Source organism: Danio rerio, chromosome 1 (assembly GCF_049306965.1).
Source record: "Danio rerio strain Tuebingen ecotype United States chromosome 1, GRCz12tu, whole genome shotgun sequence".
Classification (NCBI taxonomy): domain Eukaryota; kingdom Metazoa; phylum Chordata; class Actinopteri; order Cypriniformes; family Danionidae; genus Danio; species Danio rerio.
Genome location: NC_133176.1, coordinates 54,765,028 through 54,790,457, shown reverse-complemented (window position 1 = coordinate 54,790,457; position 25,430 = coordinate 54,765,028). Strand labels below are relative to the sequence as shown.

Sequence of the window (25,430 nt, the reverse complement as noted above, 5' to 3'; positions counted from 1 at the left end):
AAAGAAGGACTCCCCACACCCAAACGCAGAAGCAATTGATCAGACTTTGATTGAAGGTTACCAAAACAAACCTTTTTTCAGTAGATTAACTAGATAAGCTAGATTAGAACAGATTAATCATTCACCAAAAGAAAAAGAAATATGCGCGAGCAAAATAAACATTGCACATTTTGATTTCACTAGTACTATATTCAAACAGAAAACAGTTATCATAAATAGTAAAAACAATTAAAATTTGTAATGTGTTTGCTCTATTTGTAAAAAAATGCAGGCTTAATGAGCAGAATAACAATAGTACTATTCTAAAACCTATGGCCGGTAGTGTATATCAACGCTTTAAGCTACTTTACTATATTAAACTCTGTGGGGCACTTTTTTTTTGTTACAATTGATGGGCTTTGCATTGGTCAGTCCTTATTCTCACTGCTTCCTGTGTGTTATTGCATATGACCCCTGGGTCACAAGGTCTTGTTTCACCACAATGCATATCTGCTCTCGCTGTCACTCAAGAACCATTATCCAAAATGAACCGGAAAATTCAGGTTCATTGTGTCTGAATATAAGTCACTGGGAGCGTTAAAAATTTCCTTGGTTGACCTATTCCTTAAAAGTGTTGAACATTTCAGAGTTGTCTGGAAACCCTAGAAAGCTTTGTGCTTGTTGGACTGGAATGTTCCTCAAAAACGTGCTGAGCAAACCAGTGGCTCGCCATTGGTAATGAATGTAGCCTGAAGGTGTGTGTGTGCTCACGTGAACGCAGACCTCAGACCCGGATGCCCTCTCCAGCCTCTGGGTGCTGGGAAAGAGGCGTTTGGGAGGGGAGGAATGGGATCTATATTGATCAGACCAGCATGACCTATATGCAGTCCCATTACGGGTCAATAATATCTGAGAGAGTGACATTGAGGTAAAGTCAGTCCAGATGAGCTCTCTGCTGGTTCCTGTTTAGTTCCGATGGATTTACGGTTAAGGATAGGGATTGATTTCCGAGCCAACCACTCGCTGGAAGTGTGAGGGCAGTTGCGATGGGAATTGAGTTTTGGAAAGAAGACCGGAATGAAGCATTTTCCCCTTTGTATGTTGTTCAGTGTGTGGGAGACAATGGTTGCTATGGCATCTGCATAAGTCATTGCTTTGTGTACACTGTGAATTAGTCACTTTCACGTTTACATATAATCGCTCCGCAGACTCAATACACAACATCTTGAACAATTAGTGCGAGATAAGACAACAAAGGACTCGGTACCATTTCAAAATATACCACACTTTAGGAAATGTAGGTACAAAATCTATCACTGGGACGGTGCCTTTTCTAAAGGTACATTTTTCTTCCTAACAGGTCCTTTAAGGTACATATTAATACCTAAAAGTACTAATGTGTACCTCACAGGAACTTAAAGGTCCCGTGAATCCAGTGTTAGTTTCGGTCTGTTGCTAGAGTGCGTCAAAACAGTGACATATAAAACAAATGTCACTTCCCCCTAAATTGGTAAACGATTTTTTTCACATCACCTCTCATCAAATCTTGACCAATCAAATACTTTCTAGCAGCTGACGTGTCCCGTCCCCATTAAGACGCTATTCATTTGTTGCGCTTAAGCTCAAGGGCTCTCATTGGCAGAGCTGTGATAAAACAAAATGCGATTGGCTGTTTTTTTTAAATGGGGAGGAGTCACTCTGCCCCACCCTCTCAACATTTTTCATTAAAGATTACGTCAAACCGAATAAAAATGCACATTTTAAAACACTTTACCCGACCTTTAAATATACAAAAGTGAATCTTAAAAGTACTAATGTTCATCTGTATGGTACAAAAACGTATGTCCTCAGTGACAGACTTTGTACCTTTATTTCCGAGAGTGCAGTTGTCGCAACCCTTGTGCAACAACAATACTATCATTTACTCCGCTGATGTTGTGTTTGTTTACGCTTGCCTTGATTTATACCTCTGTAAACTGTTTAAAAATATTTTTTTATTATGCAAAAAATAACATTTAGGGTGATGCGGTGGCACAGTATGTAATGCTGTCGCCTCACAGCAAGAAGGTCGCTGGTTTGAGCCTCAGCTGCGTCAGTTGGCGTTTCTGTGTGGAGTTTGCATGTTCTCCCCGCGTTTGCGTGGGTTTCCTCCGGGTGCTCCGGTTTCCCACACAGTTTAAAGACATGCAGTACAGGTGAATTGTCCGTAGTGTATGAGTGTGTATGGATGTTTCCCAGAGATGGATTGCAGCTGGAAGGGTAAAACATATGCTGGATAAGTTGACGGTTCGTTTTGCTGTGGCAACCCCGAATTAATAAAGGGACTAAGCCGAAAAGAAAATGAATGATGAATGAAATAACATTTTCAAAGTATTTATAATAATAATATGAATAATTGCTTGCTTTTTCTGGTCACTCAAAGTGCTTTACACATTGGGGGGAATTTCCTCATCCACCACCAATGTGCTGCATCTACCTGGATGAAGTGATGGCAGCCATATTGCGCCAGACAACACAACAGCTGATTGGTGGAGAGGAGACAGTGATAAAGTCAATTATAATATGGGGATGGTTAGGAGGCCATGATGGACAGAGGCCAGTAGGCAAATTTGGCCAGGGTGCTGGGGTTAAACCCCTTTCGAAGGACATCCTGGGATTTTTAATGACCACAGAGAGTCAGGACCTCAGTTTAACGTCTCATCTAAAAGACGGCACTCACTGAGCAGTATAGAGTCCCCTTCACTATACTGGGGCACTAGGACTCATACAAACCGCAGTTTGAGCACTCCTGCTGGTCTCACTAGCACCACTTTTGGCAGCAACCTAGCTTTCCCATGTGGTCTCCTATCCAGGTACTGACAGGGTACAGCCCTGCTTAGCCTCAGTGGGCGACTATGTGAGAGCTGCAGAGAGCTAGCTGCAAGCAAAGAAGACACAATGTGAACAAAGATGGTTATATAAATAAATCACAGCAAATTCTACAAGTTTAAAAGCATTACAGCAAGAAAGAGTTTAAGATATAATTACTTGAGTCTTTCGAAGAGTTCATGAATATATCAACATTTTTGAGAATAAAAAGGTAAGGGGGTTTCTTTGTACAGATGTAGAGACAGTTTATAAAAGCAATTAATGGATAATACATTTATAATGAGAGGAATCTAGGTTCAAAGAGTAGCCAAACACTTAAGTTTTGGGGGATTATAAAAAGTTTGGAAACACAAATATTTAAATAAAATTGTAAAGGTCAAACCAAAACACACCTCCGTAAACTTTGCACACACATGGCATATGTGCATGCTATGATATTTTCACGTATGTCTTATTGTGCAATAATCTGGGGTCAAGCAACCCAGTCAGTTGTTAAGCCTGAAATGTCTCTTTACAAACAAACTTTAAAAGTAATGGATCAGAAACCAATAAGATGGCACCATTGTCAAATTCTTAAAAAATATAATTTGTTAAGTTTTGATAGTTTTTTAAAGTTTTCGTTTTTAAAAAACATGTTTAAGTGTATACATGGTCTTGCTCCTAAAGTAGTTTGTGAGTTAATAAATAAATTCAGTAGTGATGGGGCGAAGACTAGAGGGGCAGTAAGTGGGAATTGTAGAATCCGCAGATGCAGAACCGCTGTGGGTCAGTCATCCTTTTTAGTAAAAGGTTCACATCTATGGAATGCCATGCCTGTTCATTTAAAGTTACAATCAGAACTTCCAGTTTTTTCTGTAAAGCTGAAAGAATGGTTGAAATCTTTACAGCAATGTGAACATTAAGCATTATTCTTTCAGTTTGGTCCCATTTACATTTCTCTTTATCCATATGGACTTGCATCTTATGTTTATGGCTCTGTAAATATTGTACATGTTTGCCTTATTGTGTTTTGTTCTTGCCGGTTTTCTTTATTATTATTATTATTTTTAAATTTTTTTAATGTAAAGCCTAGCCAGGGACGAGGGCTGCAAATTAGCTTTATGCTATATGCCCTATGTACACAACAACGGTTATCTTTGTAAAACAATGTCTAGTGTATTGTCCCTGTAAAATAAACAAGCAAATAAAATAAAATAAAATTTTCACGGATGCGACAAAGTGTTTTTAAAAACGTCCATTTTACCAATTTTCATATTGCAGTACCATTGTTGCCGTGTAAACAAGTAAGCAAATTGCATAAAAAGTTTCCTATTTTTGGCTAAAAGCTTTGTAGTATAAACATCAGTTCAACTTTTTACATCAGGCTGCAGAAAATTCTGCATTTTATATTATCCCTGATTTAATTCTATTATTATTTTTTCAATCTTTTGACATAGGATTTATGTCAAATAAAGTTTGCCAGTATTGGGAAACACCCATGCACATATACACACACACTCATATAGTACAGACATTTTAGTTTATTCAATTTACCTATAGCGTATGTTTTTGGACTGTGGGGAAAACCAGCTAACCACTGATACACCGCGCCGCCAATATTTATTATTCCTCATGTAATTATTTATATTATTATTTTTCAATCTTTTGCCTTTTTCTATTATTACAGAGATATTAGGGCAACGAGAATTTCAATTTGAACACTTTTAAAACAATCTTTTAGACATGAGCTGTAAAGCAAGTCTGTTCTGATGTTTATTCCACCATTAATACGAGGCTAGGGTGAGACTGTTATCGGCGTTCCCATGCTCTGCAGCAGACAGTATGTAAATGATGTTCTGAGAAATCCTCATTCCAGGTTTTGCATTTGTTAAACCGTCTGTCTTATTTTGCTCGTAAAAATGGGTTCAGCATCCTAACTCTGTCTTTAAACAATGTCATTAGCATAACGGACATCATCCTCTTTAAGATTTCAATAGAAGCCTTATTTGCAATGCAGAGTTGATGGTTTGTCAGCTTAGATGGATTATGATGTCATCATCATCATCATCATCATCAAGTCTGTGGCCAATCAGGAGACTCTGCCTAGATACTGGAATATTTGCTCAGCTATTTTAAATTGAACTAAACACAGACTCTCAGGTCAAGCATATCTATACATCACTATGTTGTTTTTATTATTTAGGTTAATAGAGGATGAACCAGTCAGTGTGTTTTTATACCCAATAAACAACTATTGGTCAATTCTGATATTTGTCACCTGGTCACTTGTTTAAAATTCTGTCATTAAAACCGATGTTTTAATTATTGTTGTGTTTTAGTACAGATTTTAGCTTGTTTTGGCAACTTGTTATTTATTTTACCTCGAGGAAAAACATGCCTTTATGCACTTCTCTAGTAAACCTGGAGATTCTTAATGCTATATCCAATGTGCTGATGGATTTAATTGATAAAAAAAGAGCATTATAATATTGGCGGATGCAATCTTGCCTGTCTCTGTCTATAGACATTTATTAGCATTAGTTATTAGTACATTCATAACAATTACAAGTACTTGTTAGCATTTCTAACAAGTACAATGAAAAGTACAAAGTATCTTCATCTCTCATCTAAAGCATCAAAAACTTAATATTGTGCTACTTAAATATATACCCATACCACAGTATGAAGTCAAATCTTTAATGATAGATGATATATTTCACTCCATATATATAGTTATATCACCAAGCTTTAGAATGACTTTTTATTTTTATAAAATAAAAAGGAAGATGTACTTTCACATGTTAAAATGACAAATGGGATGTTTCTGGCAATATTAAGTGATGAAACGTTTTGTTTTTTGGCAAGGGGAGGGAGGTTTATATCCTGAATGTTAAACATTATCATGGTATTATTAATTTCTATCATGGTATTATTCAGCCTGATATCACGAGAAAAACTGTAAGTATTTTACGTTTTGCCAGTTTAGTGGCTAATTCGTACGAATTCGTATGAGTTCAGTCGTATGAAATGGTACGATTTTAAAAAGGAGGCGTGGCACCTAACCCCACCCCTAACCCCAACTGTAATTGGGGGAAGAGCAAATCGTACTAAATTGTACGAATAAGATCGTACGAATTCTTACGAATTAGCCACCAAATAAAAAAGTTACCAATCCCCGTGAGATTGTGTTGATATTATTACATTTCTTTTTTTTGTCTAATATTTTATCTTCATGCTGTATGTTGGAGAGTTTGACCTTTTCATGACAAGGTTTCACATGGATTTAAATGCAATAACAAATTTAGGTCCCACTTTTTATGATGTGACCTTAACTAATATGTACTTACAATGAAATTAATCACTTGTTACAATGTTCTTATTACGTAAATACATGTTTTACATTGTAATAATGATTGTTTAAATACCTACACGTAATCACATCTGTAATTAATTTCTGTAATTAAACCTTTAATTAACCTGTTGACCATCCCTTACACCTTAACCCACCCTTAAACCTAACCATACCACCAAATCTACCCCGAACCCTAACCGTATCCCACCTCAGGAGCACCAGAAGTGTTCTACAACACATTATGAACACAGTACATACATTGAATTTATTTTTGATGCAAGTACAAGCACTAACTGATAAAAGTCTTGTCACTGATCTCAGTTGTAAGAGCCACATATAACAACTTGACTTCTAGTTGATCAGTTGTGCTGCCCATTACATTACAAACCAAAGAAGCAAAGAAGTTCAAGGCGCTCCAGGATTGGCCAGTCCACTTACCAAACAATATCATTATTGAGCATGTCTGGAGTAAGATGAAGAGGAGGCATTGAAGATGAAATATTTATGAACTCTGGGAGTCCTGCAAGAACGCTTTCTATGCCATTCCAGATGACTTAATTATAAGTCTATATATAATAGTATATGTTAATATATTAATAAGTTATTTGAGTCATTGCAGAGATGTATGGATGCAGTCCTCCAAGCTCATGGGAGTCATACACAATATACATTTTTTCCACTGCACCATGACATAATATTTTATACTGGACATTATTTCTATTAAGTGACAAGACTTTTGCCTAAGCAAAGTCAGAGCTTACTGTCCTAATATAAACATTTTAAAATCAAGGCATGATCATATTTTATTTTGGTAAAATAAGCATAATCTAGAGGCCTTTGCCTTTCATTTAAGCCACTTCTGATATTAAATGATCAACTAGAGATCAAGTTATTATTTGTTGTTCCTAAAACTAGGATAAGCGACAAGATTTCAGTCTGGTAGTGTAGTAGTTAAGGACAACTAATATAAAGTGGGAGTCAAATTTACAAAAGTGAGTTGGTAAAAAATATTTTTACTCTTGTAAGTTGTGAAATAGATGATATCTGTACACTTATAAAGTATAAAATGTGTTTATTTCTTGCTTGATGAATGCACAGCTTGGAATTTGTGGTCGTTAAATTTGAATTTTTATTAAAAAATGCATTTTATGGAGAACAATAACATGCATGAAAGCAAAAAGAACACAAAAGAGTACTTTTTTTTCTGAGAATTTGTCACATGTGTTTTAGAGCAGATTTCCTCCTTTAATCATCTTGTGCATTCTTATTTGTCACCGAACCACATGAGAACATCTGTCTGTCTGTCTCTCCTGCAGTGACAGTTACATAGTGCGAGTGAAAGCTGTGGTGATGACGAGGGATGAGTCTAGCGGCGGCTGGCTGGCTCAGGAGGGCGGAGGTCTCAGTCGGGTGGGCGTCTGTAAGGTGGTCCCGGCTGATCTGGAGCTCCTGGGACGGAACGGATTTCTTATATTCGGAGAGAGACTCAAAGACAAGCAGGTAAGAAAATTGGTGTGGTTTGGTGTCCATTGAATGGTTAATAAAAATACACACACAATCTAGGCTCATTCTTGACATGTGTCCCTGGACTGCAAAACCACGGCCGTAAGTGTAATACAATAAAAAAAAAAAAGCTATATAAGCTGTTTATTGATGTATGGTTTGTATAATATTTTGCAGAGAATCAACTACTTGAAAATCTAGAATCTGAGGGTTAAAAAAAATCTAAATATTGAGAAAAATCACTTTTACTGTTGCCTAAATTATGTTTGCAGCAATGGATATTACAAATCAAAAGATTTTTTTGAGTTTTAATATATTTAGAGTAGGAAATTTACTAAATATTTTCAGGGAACAAGATCTTTAGTTAATATACTCACTATTTTACTAGGGATGTCCCGAGTTAGAGTCATTTGATTTTGAGTATCTACCTATACCGAAACTTAACCCGATACTTCTATAATATATATAAAAAAAGAATAACGAAGAGCAAAGAAACAGATCCAGTATGTTCCTTATTTATTTAATTCACCTTATTTTACCATTCAACAACTCTGTTAACAAACAGAGCACGTCTGTGAGCTAGCTTGAACAATCAAGTAATACCTAACATCAATTCTTCACTTTTAGACTTTGGTGCAACAGTAAATATACAAAAAAAAAATCTAATATAAAAACAAATCGCACCTCAACTTAAAATACCCGGAAGGCAACCCAGGTTTACGTCTCGCAGTTTGCTATAGCAATGTTTTCGTCATCAACTTTATTATCAACTTTAACTCCAGACCGTAGACATGCTAGCGTTTTCCGCTTCAAGCTGCTTCCGTGTTCTACTTTGCCGGCATTTAACTAATAGCTCTGCAACAAAGGTATGTCATGCTGCATGCATTGCTGTATAAAGTCAAGAAAAAGGTCTGACTCTGTGTCACCGCATAGCTATTAATGTGTAACAAAATAATGAGAAATAAATAAATATATACACACACACACACACATGTTCGATTCCTGATTGGGAGTTAACGAAGTCTGAATCCACGTGATTGGGTGCGATTTATGATCACATGATCAGATCTGGACAACCCTACTGTTTGCTCTCACTCAAGTGGTTCCAAACCCTCTTGTTGACATTTCATTACTAAAAATGCAATGAAACATACCAGTAGCAATTCATTTCAGTTTACAGCCGGATTCACATACCGACAAAAATGGTGCAACAGAAAAGTGCATTAAAACATGGGAAAGCATTTCAGGATCTACATAAACAGAGCCAGAATCACGTATTAAGGATGAGCCTGTGTTGAAAAACATGAAGCATCAATCCCGATAACGCTGTCTGTGCATGTTGAGCAGATGATCCTGCAGTGCTTTCTGAAGAAAGATCTGGTCTACACTAAAGCCACGCCCACTTTCCATCACTGGCGAGTGGACAACAGGAAGTGCGGTCTGTCGTTCCAGAGTCCCGCTGACGCTCGAGCGTTTGATCGCGGCGTGAGGAAGGCAATCGAGGACCTCACTGAGGGTGAGGAAACCAGAAGGACGTTGTGTTTATGGTTTATTTGACATGTTTTGACTAAAGCTATAACATGTTTCTTTTTTTACTTTGCAGGCTCCACTACTTCTTCCTCCACCCTGCAGAACGAAGCCGAACTGGGTGATGATGATGTTTTCACAGTGAGTCGCTGATAAATGTTTTTTTTTACCCATGTAGAAATCTGATATATGGCGGTATATGCAAATTATGAACATGACAACAAAGTCAAAAAATGTGCTGTTTATTCAAACTTAGTTTGTTCACATCATCCTAATTCAGAGTATCCAGAATTATAAAAAAACAAGATGTTCTCGCTCAAATTGTTTCAATATAACAAATATAGTTTTTGCACATTTAAATAATGAATGAAACAAATCAAAGTGGTTCATCTAAACATTTTGAATTCATTCATAAATATCCTAACCTTATCAAAACATTTCAAATCTTACACTACCCTTCAAAAGTCTTGTCATCGATCCCAGTTTAATAGCAGCAAATAATAACTTGACTTCTAGTTGATCATTTGGAAAAGTGGCAGAAGGTCAATTTTTCTGCTGAATCATCTGTTGAGCATCCCAATCATCACAAATACTGCAGAAGACCTATTGGAACCCATGGACCCAAGATTCTCACCGGTATCAGTCAAGTTTGGTGAAGGAAAAATCATGGTTTGGGGTTACATTCACATTCAGAATGGGGGCGTGCGAGCGATCTGCAAAGTGGACGGCAACATCAACAGCCTGAGGTATCAAGACATTTGTGCTGCCCATTACATTACAAACCACAGGAGAGGGCAAATTCTACAGCAGGATAGCGCTCCTTCTCATACTTCAGCCTCCACATCAAAGTTCCTGAAAGCAAAGAAGGTCAAGGTGCTGCAGGATAGGCTTTGAGCATGTCTGGGATAAGATGGAGGAGGCATTGAAGATGAAAGCTTTCTTTGCTATTCCAGATGGCTTTATTAATAAGTTATTTGAGTCATTGCAGAGATCTATAGATGCAGTCCTCCAAGCTCATGGGAGTCATACACATTATTCATTCTTTTTCCACTGCATCATGACTTTATATTCTATACTGGACATTATTTCTGTTAAGTGACAAGACTTTTGTCTAAGCAAAGTTAGAGCTTACTGTCCTAATTAAATAATTAAAAATCAAGGCCTGATCATATTTTATTTTGGTAAAAATAAGTGTAATCTAGAGGCCTTTGCCTTTCATATAAGCCACTTCTGATACCAAATGATCAACTAGAAGTCAAGTTATTATTTGTTGTTCCTAAAACTTGGATAGGCGACAAGATTTTTGTCAGGTAGTGTATAATAATGCTGAACCAGCAAAACTCTTTGTGATTATATTCTGAATATAATATATCAACAGTGTGCTATTATTATCATTTCTTTGTTCAATCATTTATCTATCCCGCTTCTGAGAATAGATGTTAATAATGGGTCAGTTGACATAATTTTTTTTCTAAAGGCTGATTTTGTAATGTGTGTTTGTGTGTGTGTGCTGTACTCAGGAAGTGACCTTTGCTCCCTTTCATCCTCCTATTGCTCCTATTTCAACAAAACAATGCCACACCACAGACTTCACATAGAAGAGTCCGTCTAACACACACACACAGATTCAGAAAGTCAAGGTTATATTCAGAGTTAAGAATCATGAATGTGTTTCTTTCAGTTCGACTTCAGGCTTTAGGTGTTTGTCACAGCCGCGCAGCAGTTCTGTTCCGCTAATCGCTAACTTTAGAAGTTCATGACTCACAGCTATTCATACAAGCCCAGCCAGACACTGATTATTACTAATCAAAGTAGTCAGTCGCTCCTAAGTTTAGAAAAATAGAAAGAGAGAGAGACTGGATGTGTGTGTGGTAGGTTGAGAATGGACAGCAGCTGCTGGATGTCTAATTCCCTCTGCTGAGGTAAAGTCTAAAGTGATAATTAGCACAGCCACAAATACATTTCCATCCAGACATTACATACACAACTCTGTATGTATTTAGTATGTGTGTTGCTGATGCACACTTAACATTTCATGTTTCTATCCATTCATTTATCCGTCTAGCCATCTATGCTGGTTAAGTGTGTGTTTCCCAAACAGGTAGCATACACTACCTGACAAAAGTCTTGTCGCCTATCCAAGTTTTAGGAACAAAAAATAATAACTCGACTTCTAGTTGATCATTTGGTATCAGAAGTGGCTTATATGAAAGGCAAGGGCCTCTGGATTACGCTTATTTACAAAAATAAAATATGATTGATTGTGCATTTCTCTGCAATGACTCAAATAACTTAATAAAGTCATCTGGAATGCCAAAGAAAGCGTTCTTGCTGGACTCCCAGAGTTCAACAAGATTCTTTGGATTCATCTTCAATGCCTCCTTCTTCATCTTACCCCAGACATGCTCAATAATGTTTATGTCTGGTGACTGGGCTGGTCAATCCTTTAGCACCTTGACCTTCTTGGCTTTTAGGAACTTTGATGTGGGGGCTAAAGTATGAGAAGGAGCGCTATCCTGCTGAAGAATTTGCCCTCTCCTGTGGTTTGTAATGTAATGGGCAGCACAAATGTCTTGATACCTCAGGCTGTTGATGTTGCCGTTCACTGCAGATCTCTTGCATGCCCCCAAACTGAACCCCAAACCATGATTTTAACTTAACCAATCTTGACTGATACCTATGAGAAATCTTGAGAAATTGTTAATCTATGAGAAAAATCCACCTTCTGCCACTTTTTCAAATGATCAACTAGAAGTCAGGCTATAATTTGTTGCTCTTACAACAGGGATCGATGACACCACTTTTGTCAGGCAGTGTAGTAACTGCTAAATCATAAATTAATAATTATAAATTATTAATTAGATTGTGTATCTGTGTAATGTATCACTCTGTATATTTAACATGCATTTTTCTGAAAAACAATTGTAAAAATGTTAAATAAGTTGTAATAAATTTAGGTAAATCTTATGATTTATATTTAACCAAACCATATATGTATGTTTTTAGGATTCTTGTAAATTTAATGTGTAAATCCCTCACACACACTCAATACATGTCAACAGAAGTTTAAAAAGTTGTTCAAATGTATTTTTATAGTAAATAATGTGAGCTACTGTAAACTATGCATTACTAGGACTGTAAATGTACTTTTATGTTAAAATGTAATTAAAAGTCTGTTTTTTGTAAGAATTTCTGATTAAAAACATAAAAAAATCCAAATCACCTTTGATTACATTTTTACAGGGTGTCCGTGGGGTCTTAAAAAGTATTTAAAGTTGATAAATCAATTATGAGAAATTTAAGGCCCTTAAAAGGTTTTTTAAAAGTATTAATCATGTTTTTACGAGGTCTTAAATTTTGTTCAAGCATCGTCCAAAGTGTTTGACTCAAAAAAGCATAATAAAAAAATATTTTTATTTACTCCTAATATTAACAACAACGCGCTCGAGCCACTCGATTGGTTCGGGGCAAGGTGCGTCCTACCAAGCAACTCCGTCTGGGTGATGACAGGTAATTTGCGACCAACGGAGGAAGGTGATGTGACGCTCTTCACATGTAGCGAAAGCATAAAGTGAAACAAACGGCAAAATGGGAAAATGTAAGTTGCGTACTCCTGGTTGGAGAAAGATGGGTTTAAACAGTGGCTGAAGCCGGTTGCTGAAAACAATCGCGTAATTAATTACTTCAAGCTTTGTTTCTTCCGAACTTATCTGAGTTCTGTTGCGTAGTTGTGCTACATTCATTTATTTAACTACAACTGTTGATTAACAACTGATTATTAAGTTAAAGGTTTGATAATGATTAGAACTTGAAGTGGCGATGAGCTCCAAAAATATTCTGCGAAGGTCTTTAAAAAGTTCTCAAATTGTATTGAAATTACCTTTAGGATTCCTGCATATATCCTGTTTTAACAAGGGTGTTTCTTCTTATGTCAGTCTATCTATCTATACTGTGGTGTTTATGCTACATTATATTGTGTAGTAGTTAATGTTTATTACTATATTTTAGTGTCACATGGTAGCCTGATGCTGCAGCTGCCAGATCTGTGCTGTAAAGTGAACAAAAGTGTTTAGCAGTGCAGACTAGATTTCAGCCTTTGCAGAAGAAAGGAGCCAGATGACTGGAGAGAGGCGAGCTGTGTTTGCAATCATCTCTCCATACACACACACATAGGGTCTAGAGTTATTGATGGCCCTGTGGCTCTCCGTCAACTCTTAAAGCAGATGCTCACACACACACACACACACACACACACACACACACACACACACACACACACACACACACACACACTGCTGGCTCTAAGCTCCGGCTCCAGGAAGAGCCACAGGAAGGAGACAGTGTGGATTTCAGGGGTTGAAGGTCAGAGATAATAGTGCTGATGATAGTACTCAAGCACTTCATTTACACAAACCTCACACAGCCAGACTCCGGGGTCAAAGGGCAAGCTGGATGACCCATGCAGTGTTGCTGTGGAACATCACAAATGCTTCTGTTCAGATCCGTTTCTGTTTATCAGCTCTGTTTATACACACACACACACACGCACGCACACACACACATCTCTGGCGCGGTGTTTATTTCCCTCTGGAGCCTAGTTATAATTAAGGCGAGACACTGCAGGTGAACAGGGTGAAAAACACTAACTAACAGTTATTAGCATACCTCTCCAGTTGATTGATTGCATTAGTAAATGCGGGTTATAGGATGTTATGTTGTAATGTGGTGGGAGGCACGGTGGCTCGCCTCACAGCAAGTAGGTCGTAGGTTCTAGTCTCCGCTGGGTCAGTAGGCGTTTCTGTGTGGAGTTTGCATGTTCTCCCCATGTTGGCGTGGGTTTCCTCTGGTTTCCCCCACAGTCTAAACACATGCGCTACAGCTGAATTGAATAAACTTAATTGTCCATAGTGTCTGTGTGTGAATGAGTGTGTATGGGTGTTTCCCAGTACTAGGTTGCAGCTGGAAGGGTATCCGTTGAGTAAAACATATGCTGAATAAGTTGGTGGTTCATACCGCTTTGGGGACCCCAGATTAACAAATAGACTAAGCCGAAGAAAAATGAATGAATGAATGTTTTAATATGGAAATGAGGAATTTCGTATGCGTGCACTAATTTACATGCATTTCTAGCACAAAAAATCTGAGCATTGGATAAAGTCAAGTTAAAATGTATTTAATTTTTATTTGCTGTATTAGATTCAAAGATTTTTACAGATGATTTTAGAAATAAAATGTTTATCCGGTGGTGAAAATGATTGTTTTACATTTAATTTAAAGCTTTAAAATCAAAATCTCCATTAATTGAGCATTTTACCTCGATTATGATTAATGAACAAATTTTTTGTTTTTGTTTTTGCCCACCCGGCCCGCCCACACTCGTCAACGCTGCCAAGCTGACCAATCACAGAGCTTCAGCTGTGCGTCAGTGTTGGGAGTAATGCGTTACAAAAGTAATGTATTACAGTAACGTATTACTTTTTCCTGTAACGCAGTAGTGTAAGGCATTACTAATACATTTTCAGTAATATTTTACTCTGTACATATTCAGTAACACGTGCATTACAACAAACTTTTCGCCCGTAAGACATTAACAAATAAAAAATATAGCATGTAAATTCTATTTCGTGTTCATGGTTAGTGATAATACACATGTGTTGTTATTAATCTCCCTCTGGATATTGGAACTTTTTACTTCAAACCGGAATGATTTCAGCCACTGAGCTTGAGGTCTGAGGCCATTGACTCAGCCCGGTTTGCAGTAAGGTTAAGCCCTAAGGTGCAGCAGAAAAAAAGCAAATAGATGAAAATGGCAGAAGACAGGACATTCACGAGATGGCTGTGCGTGCATATGGCGTTATTTCACCGACAAATATCGTAAGCACAGTATTACAAGTCGAGAGCTCATTCATGTAATACGAGCAGGCAAATATTTTTGTTCACACGTTTCCTCTGTTCATGGACAAAACTGCTCGCAAACTCTCAAATATAAGATGCATGCGCGCAAAGCTTCACCTGCACACTGGCTGCTCACGTGCGAATGATCTACTATCGCCCCGTCAGATGATACAGACTCACAATTTGTGCCTTGTGTTTCCTCTTCTTTTCGTGCTTTTGCTCTCCAGAGATCCTCCTGTTAAATTGGTTATCCCAAGAATGTTGATATGGTTTATATATTTAAATATAAAGACGAGAGTGATAAGCCAAAGCAGCAGAAATTTAGTTTCTCTCGTTCTCTCGGTCAGTGGATTAATTTAGTCTTTTGGGAGACATATAGATCTCTATTTGATCTGTTTTCTTTCTACACAGTTAGGCGATGTTTAGCCTACATGTTCATATCTATGGCCTAAAATGACAGGTTGAGGTTGGTCCTCTAATTGCACTTTATATTGAGAAAGCTGTTCATCATGCTCACTTCATCAGGTTGTGAACCACTTGCATTTTAAGTGAATAAAATAATGGCAACAATAAGAAAAGAAAGAAATCTGCATCTTGTCATGGCATTGGAGTTCACATATAGGCCTGTTGTGTCTAATATGAATAAACCAAAGCTATTCACAGATATTGACAGATAATCACTTCACATCTACCATGCTTTAAACAGACTGTGTGTGATTTTGGCTGTCATCCTTTCTTGCATTTTCTTGAGCCTACACGTTGCCAATTATATACTATATTGTTAGTAGCCTGGATAGGTCACAGTCATTATCCTACATCATATCTCTTTCTACCGGATGTAAAACGCTCTGCAGTACATTTTGTCATTTTAGAATGTTAACGTCTTATTCTGTAGTTATTTTGGTGAAAGTAACTAAAAAGTAATATAAGAGTCATGTAACATATTTCAATTCTGTAACAGTAATATTGTAAGGTAAGGGATTACTTTTAAATAACAGTACCAAGTAATCTGTAATGTATTACAGTTTGAAAGTAACTTGCACAACACTGGTCGTCGCAATGTGTAGTGAAATTTTTCTGCCATTAGTCATGATGAGGGCTATGTGAACGTGTGAAGGCTGCGCCAGACCATGTGCTCGATGCAGAAGTGTAAACAGAGCGGGGTCACATGACTACACACGGTAGGGAAAGTAATTGAAAAAACTGACCTTGAAAAATCTGATTGATTATAGGTTCTGAATGCCGATTTCAACTACTCTTCGATTACTCTTCGCCCAGCCCTAATTTAATTAATACATTTCTGTATCTGGATACTGGTTACTCCCCAGAAACACACTTTTTTTTACATTAATTTTTGCTCTACTGTATTTATCTATGCGTGTAATTTGTTTTTCATATTTTATGCATAATTTAATCCCTTATAGAATTATCACAATCAATCCCAAAACAAATAAATCCTTCACAAATAGAGCTATTTAAGGCATCTGCTGAAATTGAATTGACATCTCAATATATTTCACAGAAAAACAAAACTTGCCATGTCAGATTTTTTCCATTACTGTTAAGCCCTAATGTAGCGTATAATCAGGCATGTTGTGTATAAAGATATGCACCTTTAAAAGTCTTCAAAACTTTATTTGAATTCTACAGATTCGAATAAATCTGAAAAGCTTGGTGTCAGTAAGTGGAGATTTACGATTCATTCATTCATTTTCACTCGGCTTGATCCCTTATTTATCAGGGGTTGCCACAGCCTAATGAACCACCAACTATTCCGACATATGTTTTACACAGCAGATGCCCTTCCAGTTGCAACCCAGTACTGGGAAACACCCATACACTACGGGCAGCTTTGTTTTACCAATTCACCTATAGCGCATGTGCTTGGACTGTGGGGGAAACCGGAGCACCCAGAGGAAACTCATGCCAACACAGGGAGAAAATCCAAACTCCACACAGAAATGCCAACTGACCCAGCTGGGACTCGAACCAGCAACCTTCTTGCTATAAGGCGACAGTGCTAACCACTGAGCCACCGTGCCACCATCATAATTGAGTGCATGAAAAATAAACAAATTTGCCTAAAACGGGTTTTAAAATGATGTGTTTTAACTGAAATTCACACACTCAAAATAATCAAGTGTGATAAAAGAAACACTTTAAAGTCGATCTTGGGATTTTTTTAGACTGAAAACATCTCTTAATTGACAGGTGCATGAATACAAACACTGTGACTTACTGTGTCTCTACAAACACAATCTCATATCATGGTGATTGAGGGTTATTTTTGCTGGAAATCCAGTGAAAAATACAACTCTGCTTGAAGGGCAGGGAGTTTGGTCCGTGCCAAGTCAGTATGATCTTGCCACCATGCTCATATGTGGAAAGAGTGTTTATTCCTGCTCTGTCTGCCTGTGTGTCCATCAGAACGCCACAGACAGCTCATCTAACTCCTCCCAAAAGAGAGAGACATCCATGCAGACGCTCGCACCCATCAGCTTCTCTGAGCCACACCACTGCATTCTGGGACATCTCTACGACCAGCACAGGCACTCCGACCGATACTACCTGGAGCAGGTGAGTCTGTATGAATCACCTGTGCATTTGCTGCAGTGTACACAGAGTTCTTTCTTGCAGTTTATCTTGTAGACACTAGAGGCAGATTGCTGCTAATAATTGTGACTGTATATACCAGGGATGTCTAAACTCTGTCCTGGAGGTCTGGTGTCCAGTAGATTTATCTCCAACTTGTCTCAACACACCTGGATGTTTCTAGAAAGCCTAGTAAGAGCTTGATTAGCTAGTCCTGGTGTGTCTGATTGCGGAACTAAGCTTTGCAGGACGCTGGCAACTCCAGGAACAAGTTTGGGCACCCCTGGTCTATACTGTATAAACATATTAACACATTTTTTTCATCTCTTCAACAGACGGTGCCCATGTTCCAGTGTTCACGTCACGTCAGGTTTCATGAGGAGGAGGAAGAGATTGTGCGGATAAACCCACGCGAGCGATCTTGGCTAACAGGCTATGAGGACTATCGTCACGCCACCACCGCGACCCGCACCAAACCCCTGCGGCCTGACGTCACGGACGCTTACGTCCACCTCGCTAAGAGCGAACCTCCCAAACACGACTACACTTACTCTTACCCACTCAGTGGGGACGGACACGTATCCCGTGATGGTAAAACGGGCATTGGTGGCGGCGTGGTCACCGGTCAGCCACGGGCGCTAACAGCTAAATGGCTGCCGCGGCGCGTGGAAGACAGCAGAGAGCGCTTACGCTGTGTGTACTGTCAGAATATGTTCAGTCCGTCTGAAAACGGGCGTGGGCGCTGTCAGGAGGCCCCGGACCCCGTGCAGACATGTATACGACGGGTCAGCTTTATGTGGTGTGCGGACAGCCTGCTGTACCACTGCATGTCGGACCCTGAGGGCGATTATTCGGACCCGTGCTCTTGCGACGCCAGCGAAGAGCGCTTCTGTCTGCGCTGGCTAGCACTTCTGGGACTGTCGCTGCTAGCACCGTGCATGTGCTGCTACGTGCCGCTGCGAGCGTGTTACCACTGTGGCGTCGCGTGCCACTGCTGCGGTGGCAAACACAAGGCTACGGGCTGAGCGGGAGAAACACGAGCACACCAGCAGCAAAACAACGGCGTGGATGCAAATGAACAGCGGAGGAATGAACTTGTGGCTGCATTTGTGTTTTGCTTCGTTTTTTATTTTCTCCCTGTCCTTCCCGCTGGTGTTTCAGAGGGTTGGTCCATTTTGGGTTTAATTTTCTCAATCTACATTATAATGGACAGCTGTCCTCTTTTTGTGCTGGGCAAAGATTAATCACGATTAATTGCATCCAAAATTATTTGTTTTTACATTATATATATATATAATTATATAAACACATTACAGATAATTCAACAGATAAACCAGCCTGATCTCACGACGAAACGCAAGTATTTTACGTTTTGTCAATTTAGTGGCTAATTTGTACGAATTCGATTGCGTTCAGTCATACGAAAATGTATGATTTTAAAAAGGAGCTGTGGCACCCAACCCCATCCCTAACCGTCATTGGGTGATGAGCAAATCGTACTAAATTGCACAAATTAGATCGTACGAAATTATACGAATTAGCTACTAAATCAAAAAGTTACGAATTGCCATAAGATTGCGTTGCATAAACACACACACACACACACACACACACACACACACACACACACACACACACACACACACACACACTGTAAACCATATATGTTAATTAACAGTTTCAGTATTTTGTGATTCACAATTGTTTTCCATTTATTTACACTTGTGAATTGCATTATGGGAAGTTGATCTCTGCTCTGTTGACTTTTTATATTGAAAATTCAACTCTACAGTTTAACAAAGTAACCTTTGTTGACATTTTAGTAGTTAGAAATAATAATATAACGTATGAGAAATAATATATAGAGAAGTAAGTCTGAAAGATACACAAAATACTTAGCTGATGATTGATAATAAAGCTTGATCCTCGAGCCCTGGGCTCCCTCCTGTTAGCAGGGCAAGAGGGGAGTTTGAGTTAGGGGAGATCTCGATGAACTACCCCGACTTATTTCTGGCTAATGACAGATGTAGGGATGGCTAAGAAGAGATTTACGGCTTGCTATGAGCTTGACTTGGATGTCAACTTGGTTAATTTACTGTGTTTTTTGGACTGTGGGAGGAAACCGGAAAACCCGGGGAAGACCCACGGGAGCATGGAGTGAACGATCAAACTCCACACAGAAATGTCGAGTGGTTTAGTAAGGACTTTAACCAGAGACATTCTTACTGTGAGGCAACAGTGCTAATCACTGGGCCACCATGTTGCCCATCTAGAAAGGAGGAGGAGTAGGGGTCTTCAAGACGAAGAAATTGAGATAAGAGACTCTGGATATTTATAGCGAGTTTGGAATCATCTGATTCGTGAATCAAGCGTAAGCTAATGTGGGACTAGCCGTGAACAATCATAAGCACGTGATCCTCTCGAAATGAGTTTATAAATGATCTAAAAGCATCAATAAACATGGAAAAATAAAAACATCATGAATCACAAAATACGTAAAACTGCTAATTTACAGACATTTTATTTGCAGTTCTTAAAGCGAGTATATACACACGCACAAACACACACACTTATACAGAGAAAATACAAAACTCAAACAAAACATTTACATAGTTTTATATCCAAATCTAACATTTTCTCAAATATATGCATGCATGTGTGTATTTATATATACAAAATAAATATACACAGTACATTAGGGCTGCACGATACTGGAATAATTTTTTTCTCTTTTGCGATATTGAGTACATTTTCACCAGATGCTTGAAATAGCTCTATTTGGAAAAAGAAATAATAATTTTACACTGACAGTGGTACTTCTGTAACAGAGTGCATCTGCATAAACTACAATTAATCAATCACAAGTATTTATAAATACAGTAAAGCAAAAATACAAGTAAAATAAACAGTTTTATGAGAGTCTAGCAATATTCTGGTACATAAATTGAGTAATTAAATGTCAAGTGAAACACAATTACAATGACTTTTTTTATAGTAACAAACAGAATTTATTGTGCCTAAATGATTTACCTGGCTTGAAATGTTCACACAGTCACAAGCCCCAAAAACACTAGCAAATGACAAACATTTCAGTCACTTCATAGGTGTTGTTTTAACTGTGGCTCCCGGCCAAATATAATCTCGATCCGACATTGCAGATCTTGCGTTGTAACTGTTGCAGGTGCAAACATTGCGATATGATATTGATGCTGAAACGATATACTGTGCAGCCCTACAATACACACATACAGTTTATTATGTAAATACAAATGTTTAGTTTGGATGCGATCAATCATGATTAATATTTGCCAAGAACAATTTTTTCGTTCAATTTTTTTTTTAAAGAGTTACCCTCAGCTTCCATTTAAAAAGACTACACAATAAATATTCATTTATATATGAAAAGGTATATATAAATATATGTAGATATAAATATATAAATGCAGGTACTTTATATTTTTATGCTCATGTGCTTTGAAGGTTTGAGTTATCTTCCTTCTGTATTGTCTGTGTTTTAATATATGTTTGTTTGGTTTGATTTGACTATCTCGTCAGCCTTTGGTTGTGTCTCTCCATTCAGAGGCGTCTCTTCTACTGTGATCCACTCCGTCTAGATAAGACAAACCCAGAGGAATCCAAAATAGCTGACCTGTAGGACGGTAGATCTAGTGTGTGTGTGTGTGTGTGTGTGTGTGATAAGAATGAATTTGGTAAGTGACATTATGCCAAATTGCCAAATATTAATTTGCTGTTTGGGTGGTTCTTATGAAAACGTGCAGGTCACATTTTACCCCCGAAAACAAAATAAAACTGGTTTTATTTAGCCTAATTTAGAAACTTTTATCATTGTTTTATTGACAAACAAGCATGTTTGCCAACCAAAGAGTCATAACTGCAATGCAAAAAAAGACATTCTTGTTACCATAAATGTCATACATTTTATAAAAATAATTTTTATTTAAAATTTTTTAGATTACAACAGTTTTGGATTACAACAAAGCAAAATTATCAGCAAAAAAGTATTTAGTCCCTCTCTAAATTGAGTTAAAGTTACTCAAGTTAATGAGACAATGAAAGAATTAATAAGGTTATGATTGAGCACTGATGATGAACACCTGCTGTTAATAAGCAGAAACACAGAAGAGAAACACAAAACTGACTTCAGCCACAGCCTTAGATGAAATCAGCTGAAATATAATATATTGAATCTCTCAGAATCTCAGCAGAGGATCATTAAGCAACTCCACAGCAGCTCTGCTTATTACCAACGTGTTTGCCCTTATTTAAAGAGAGACTAAACACTCTGAACTAAGTACATTTTACTGTGAAGAAAAAGAGTATAAGAAACACTACCAAGTATAATTTCTTCAACATTTTTCTCTTTTAACAGAGAGTAAAGGTTGGTGTGCACCAATAATGATGGCTATGTGATAACCATGTACTTCTAAAAATAATGATAAATATGTATACAGTGGTTCCTCATTAATTGTGGGAGTTACGTTCTGCAAAATAACCCACAATAGGTGAAATCTGCTAAGTGCTTTTTTATTTATTTATTTTTACATTTTAGGGCTCTACAACCCCTCACTACACACTTTATACATTTTTCTTAGACAGGTATTAACTTTTTCACACTTTTCTCTCTTGTTTAAACACTCAAAGTTCAAACCTTCGTCGAAAAATAAGTCCAGTATTATAGAATAAAACCAAAGATCAAAACCATTTGATCTTCATCTATTTATTTAGTAATGGCACCCTACAGCTGCGTAACTTCAACCTTTCTTTAGCATGTGCAGAAGTCCAACCTTTTGTGAGATGGTTGGTTTTTTCCTCTGCCTTTCGGGTGCTACCGCAGGTGCCTTTGACGGTGCAGAACGTAGCGTCGACATTATGGGGAGTAAACTTGCAAACATACAGTACAGCACTTCAGAGTCACACTGCTAGTGATCAAAGATTTATGTAAATTTGGCATGCTCAACACATTCTGTACAGTACAGGAGACAAAGCACGGAGGAGATTGATTGACAATGGTCTACAGCCAATCAGGATGCAGAACACAATGTGTGAATTAGGATGGCAAACACAATGCTGCCCTGTAGAAAAAGAAGCATGTCAGATTGCACGAAAAAAATCGCCGAAACTGCAAGGCTCAAATAATGAAACATGCTATAGTGAGGAACCACTGTATACTATAAACACTGTAACACTAACAATGCAGTTCTTTACTATTCTTTACTTATTTTTATTTTTACTTTTTTTGTTTACACCTTTAATAGGTATAGGACAGTGGAGGTTACACACAGGAAAGTATTGGGAACACAGAGAGAGGAAGGGTTGGCAAATGACCTCAAACCAGGAATCGAACTCGGGTCGCCGTGAGCACCATGGTGCTATATGTCATCGCACTTAACCACTAGCTGAACATTATTTTACTTTATGGACTTTAGTTACGTTATAGTTATCGTTATTGGTGTAAACGAATTGTCAGATTGTTGTTGTTCTGCTGCAATGAAATAAAATGACTGATTATCATGAAAGATAACAATACAAAGACCTTAAAATAGGTTTCATTTTGATGATTGGAGGTTAAGATATGACCTGTACGTGTTCTATAAAGGTTTGTGAGATGTATGTGCCTGTTCTCGATGTTTCTGAAAATGAAAACCAGCCTCAAAAATCGATGTACCCCGTCTCTTTCTCTGCCTTTGTCTTAAGCACAACACAAAAGTACTAGTAAAACTAACAAACAAGGAAAAAACAACCATCTGAACACTGTGCAAAGATGTTGTGAAGTTCTCGAAATATGTTTCCAATCGCTGGCCTATCAGCAACGTCCTTCAAAAACGACATCCAGCCAATCAGTGGACTGTGACAGCGTTTGTCATGATGACTGTGATCCTGTTTGTCAGCTGATGTTTTATGTCTACTCTACTCATCTCTTTCTCTCTCGTATCTCTCCCCCTCTTCCTGTGAAAAGCTTTTGCAGTAGTACTATCTGATGCGTGACAAAAGAGGAGCAGTTTTATTTTTTTATCTGTGTCCAGGAGAGTGAGTTTCTCTGTTTGTCTGATGCTCCTGAACATTCTGAGATTAAAAGAAAGTGCCTGAATCAGCCAGTGCCGTCTCAAGCCTTCTGTCAGAGTCTCTTTTGAACTGTTTGCGCGCATTCGGTCATGGTTTTTCACTCAACAACAAAACGAAAAACAATGCATGCCAGCCCAGTAGGTGGCAATGTCACTTTTTTAAAGAAACTATGCAACTGCACACACACAATCCTGTAGTCTAGTTCTCACATATGCTGATTTACATTTAGTAATCGAGCAGACAACTTGTCTAAAGCAGTTGTTCTCAAACTGTGGTACTTCCTGTGAAAATGGAAAGGTTTTGGAAAGTGACTTATAGCCTGCGGTGGTACCACAAGGTGGCGCTCATTCACAGATCAGAGGCTTCTGTAGGGGATGCAGACCTTTAGGAGCAGATGGAGGTGAGAGGGTGCAGTGCAAGTGCTTTTAGACTATAGGGTCATTATTTTGCTGTGACTATATGCAGCATCACCAATGACAGTTGCAAAGCAGTGGGCCAATCGGAAGGACTTGGAGGCGGGGAAAGCATTAAAAGATTATGTGGTTAAAAAAAGTGCAGACATATGCACTCCGGTGCTCACTGCAACCTGAGTTCGACTCCCGCCTTGCTGTCCTATGCTGATTCTTCCCCTCTTTCTGCTCCCCATGCCTTCCTGTGAATACTCTCTACTGTCCTGTCCATTAAAAGGTGAAAACCACCAAAAAAATTTATTCTAAAACGTGTTGTACGGACAGACATCCATTAGCCTTTACATTATAATTTAGTTTGTTAAAAAAAAAACCTGTTTCTAAATTTAGTTCTAATTTCCAGCAAACGAATAAATGAACAATAATAACGAAGTGTGGTCAAAAAACTGAGTTATATCCAAATACACATGCCGTGCCCCTTACTGTCTAAAACCTGACCGGTGGCCAAATCTAAGCTTGTTTTTAATAAAACAAATATAAATATGCATATAATAAATAATACTGCTAATCATAATAACATTATACAAAAGTAAATTGTCATAAACAAACTGAAACAGCCTCCGAGATGAAGGCATGAAGGCAGTGGTTTTTATAAATATGTGGCAAGAAAATAATAGTTTTTGTAACATTTTAATCCCTTAATTCTTTTTCATTTGTAAAGACATTTGCGTATTGCTGTACATCCTGTGTGTATTAAGCAAAATTTAAGCGAGGTGCACAACTAACGCGCTCTGCGCTGGACTTTAGGCATCCTCTCAGCAGGTCTTTGTGCAGTTTATTTTAATTCCTCAAAATAGCAACGCGCCAGCAATGAGCCATAATGCAGCTCCTTTTTTAGACCAGAACACCTATGGGCGCACGTATGAGCGCAAATGCATTTGCTATTTAAACTGCATGGAGGAAAACATCAAAATAACTCTTGCTCCGAGCTAAAACTAGCAAACAACAATTGCGTCGAGCCTTGCGCTGGGAGTATGATAGGGCCCAAAATCTACAAAATAAACGAATTAAAATGTTTTCTTCCAAAGGCTGTGCAACCAAAACTGCTGACACTTTAAAACATTCATTTGGAGATTTAAAAATAAATCCACATGAGTTAAGCAATTAAGTCTTGCAATGAGATTCACATAATATTGATCTGCAAATAACATTTACAGCATTACCATATTTGGTCACGGAATCTC

General features: G+C 38.0%; 2 protein-coding genes across 9 annotated transcripts in view; one reads left to right on the top strand and one right to left on the bottom strand.

Moving 5' to 3' along the window:
- Positions 1–23,807, top strand: part of spred2a (sprouty related EVH1 domain containing 2a) — a 30,410-nt gene extending 6,603 nt beyond the window's left edge. Inside the window, exons 2-6 of the mRNA XM_681645.7 lie at positions 7,495–7,678; positions 9,029–9,197; positions 9,285–9,349; positions 17,531–17,680; positions 18,031–23,807. Of these exons, the coding sequence (XP_686737.2) occupies positions 7,495–7,678; positions 9,029–9,197; positions 9,285–9,349; positions 17,531–17,680; positions 18,031–18,720 (1,258 nt within the window). The 3' untranslated portion in view covers positions 18,721–23,807. The remainder of the gene's footprint in view (positions 1–7,494; positions 7,679–9,028; positions 9,198–9,284; positions 9,350–17,530; positions 17,681–18,030) is intronic.
- The window catches only part of meis1a (Meis homeobox 1 a), an 89,455-nt gene that overhangs the window by 57,063 nt on the left and 6,962 nt on the right, over positions 1–25,430 (bottom strand). The window lies entirely within an intron of this gene.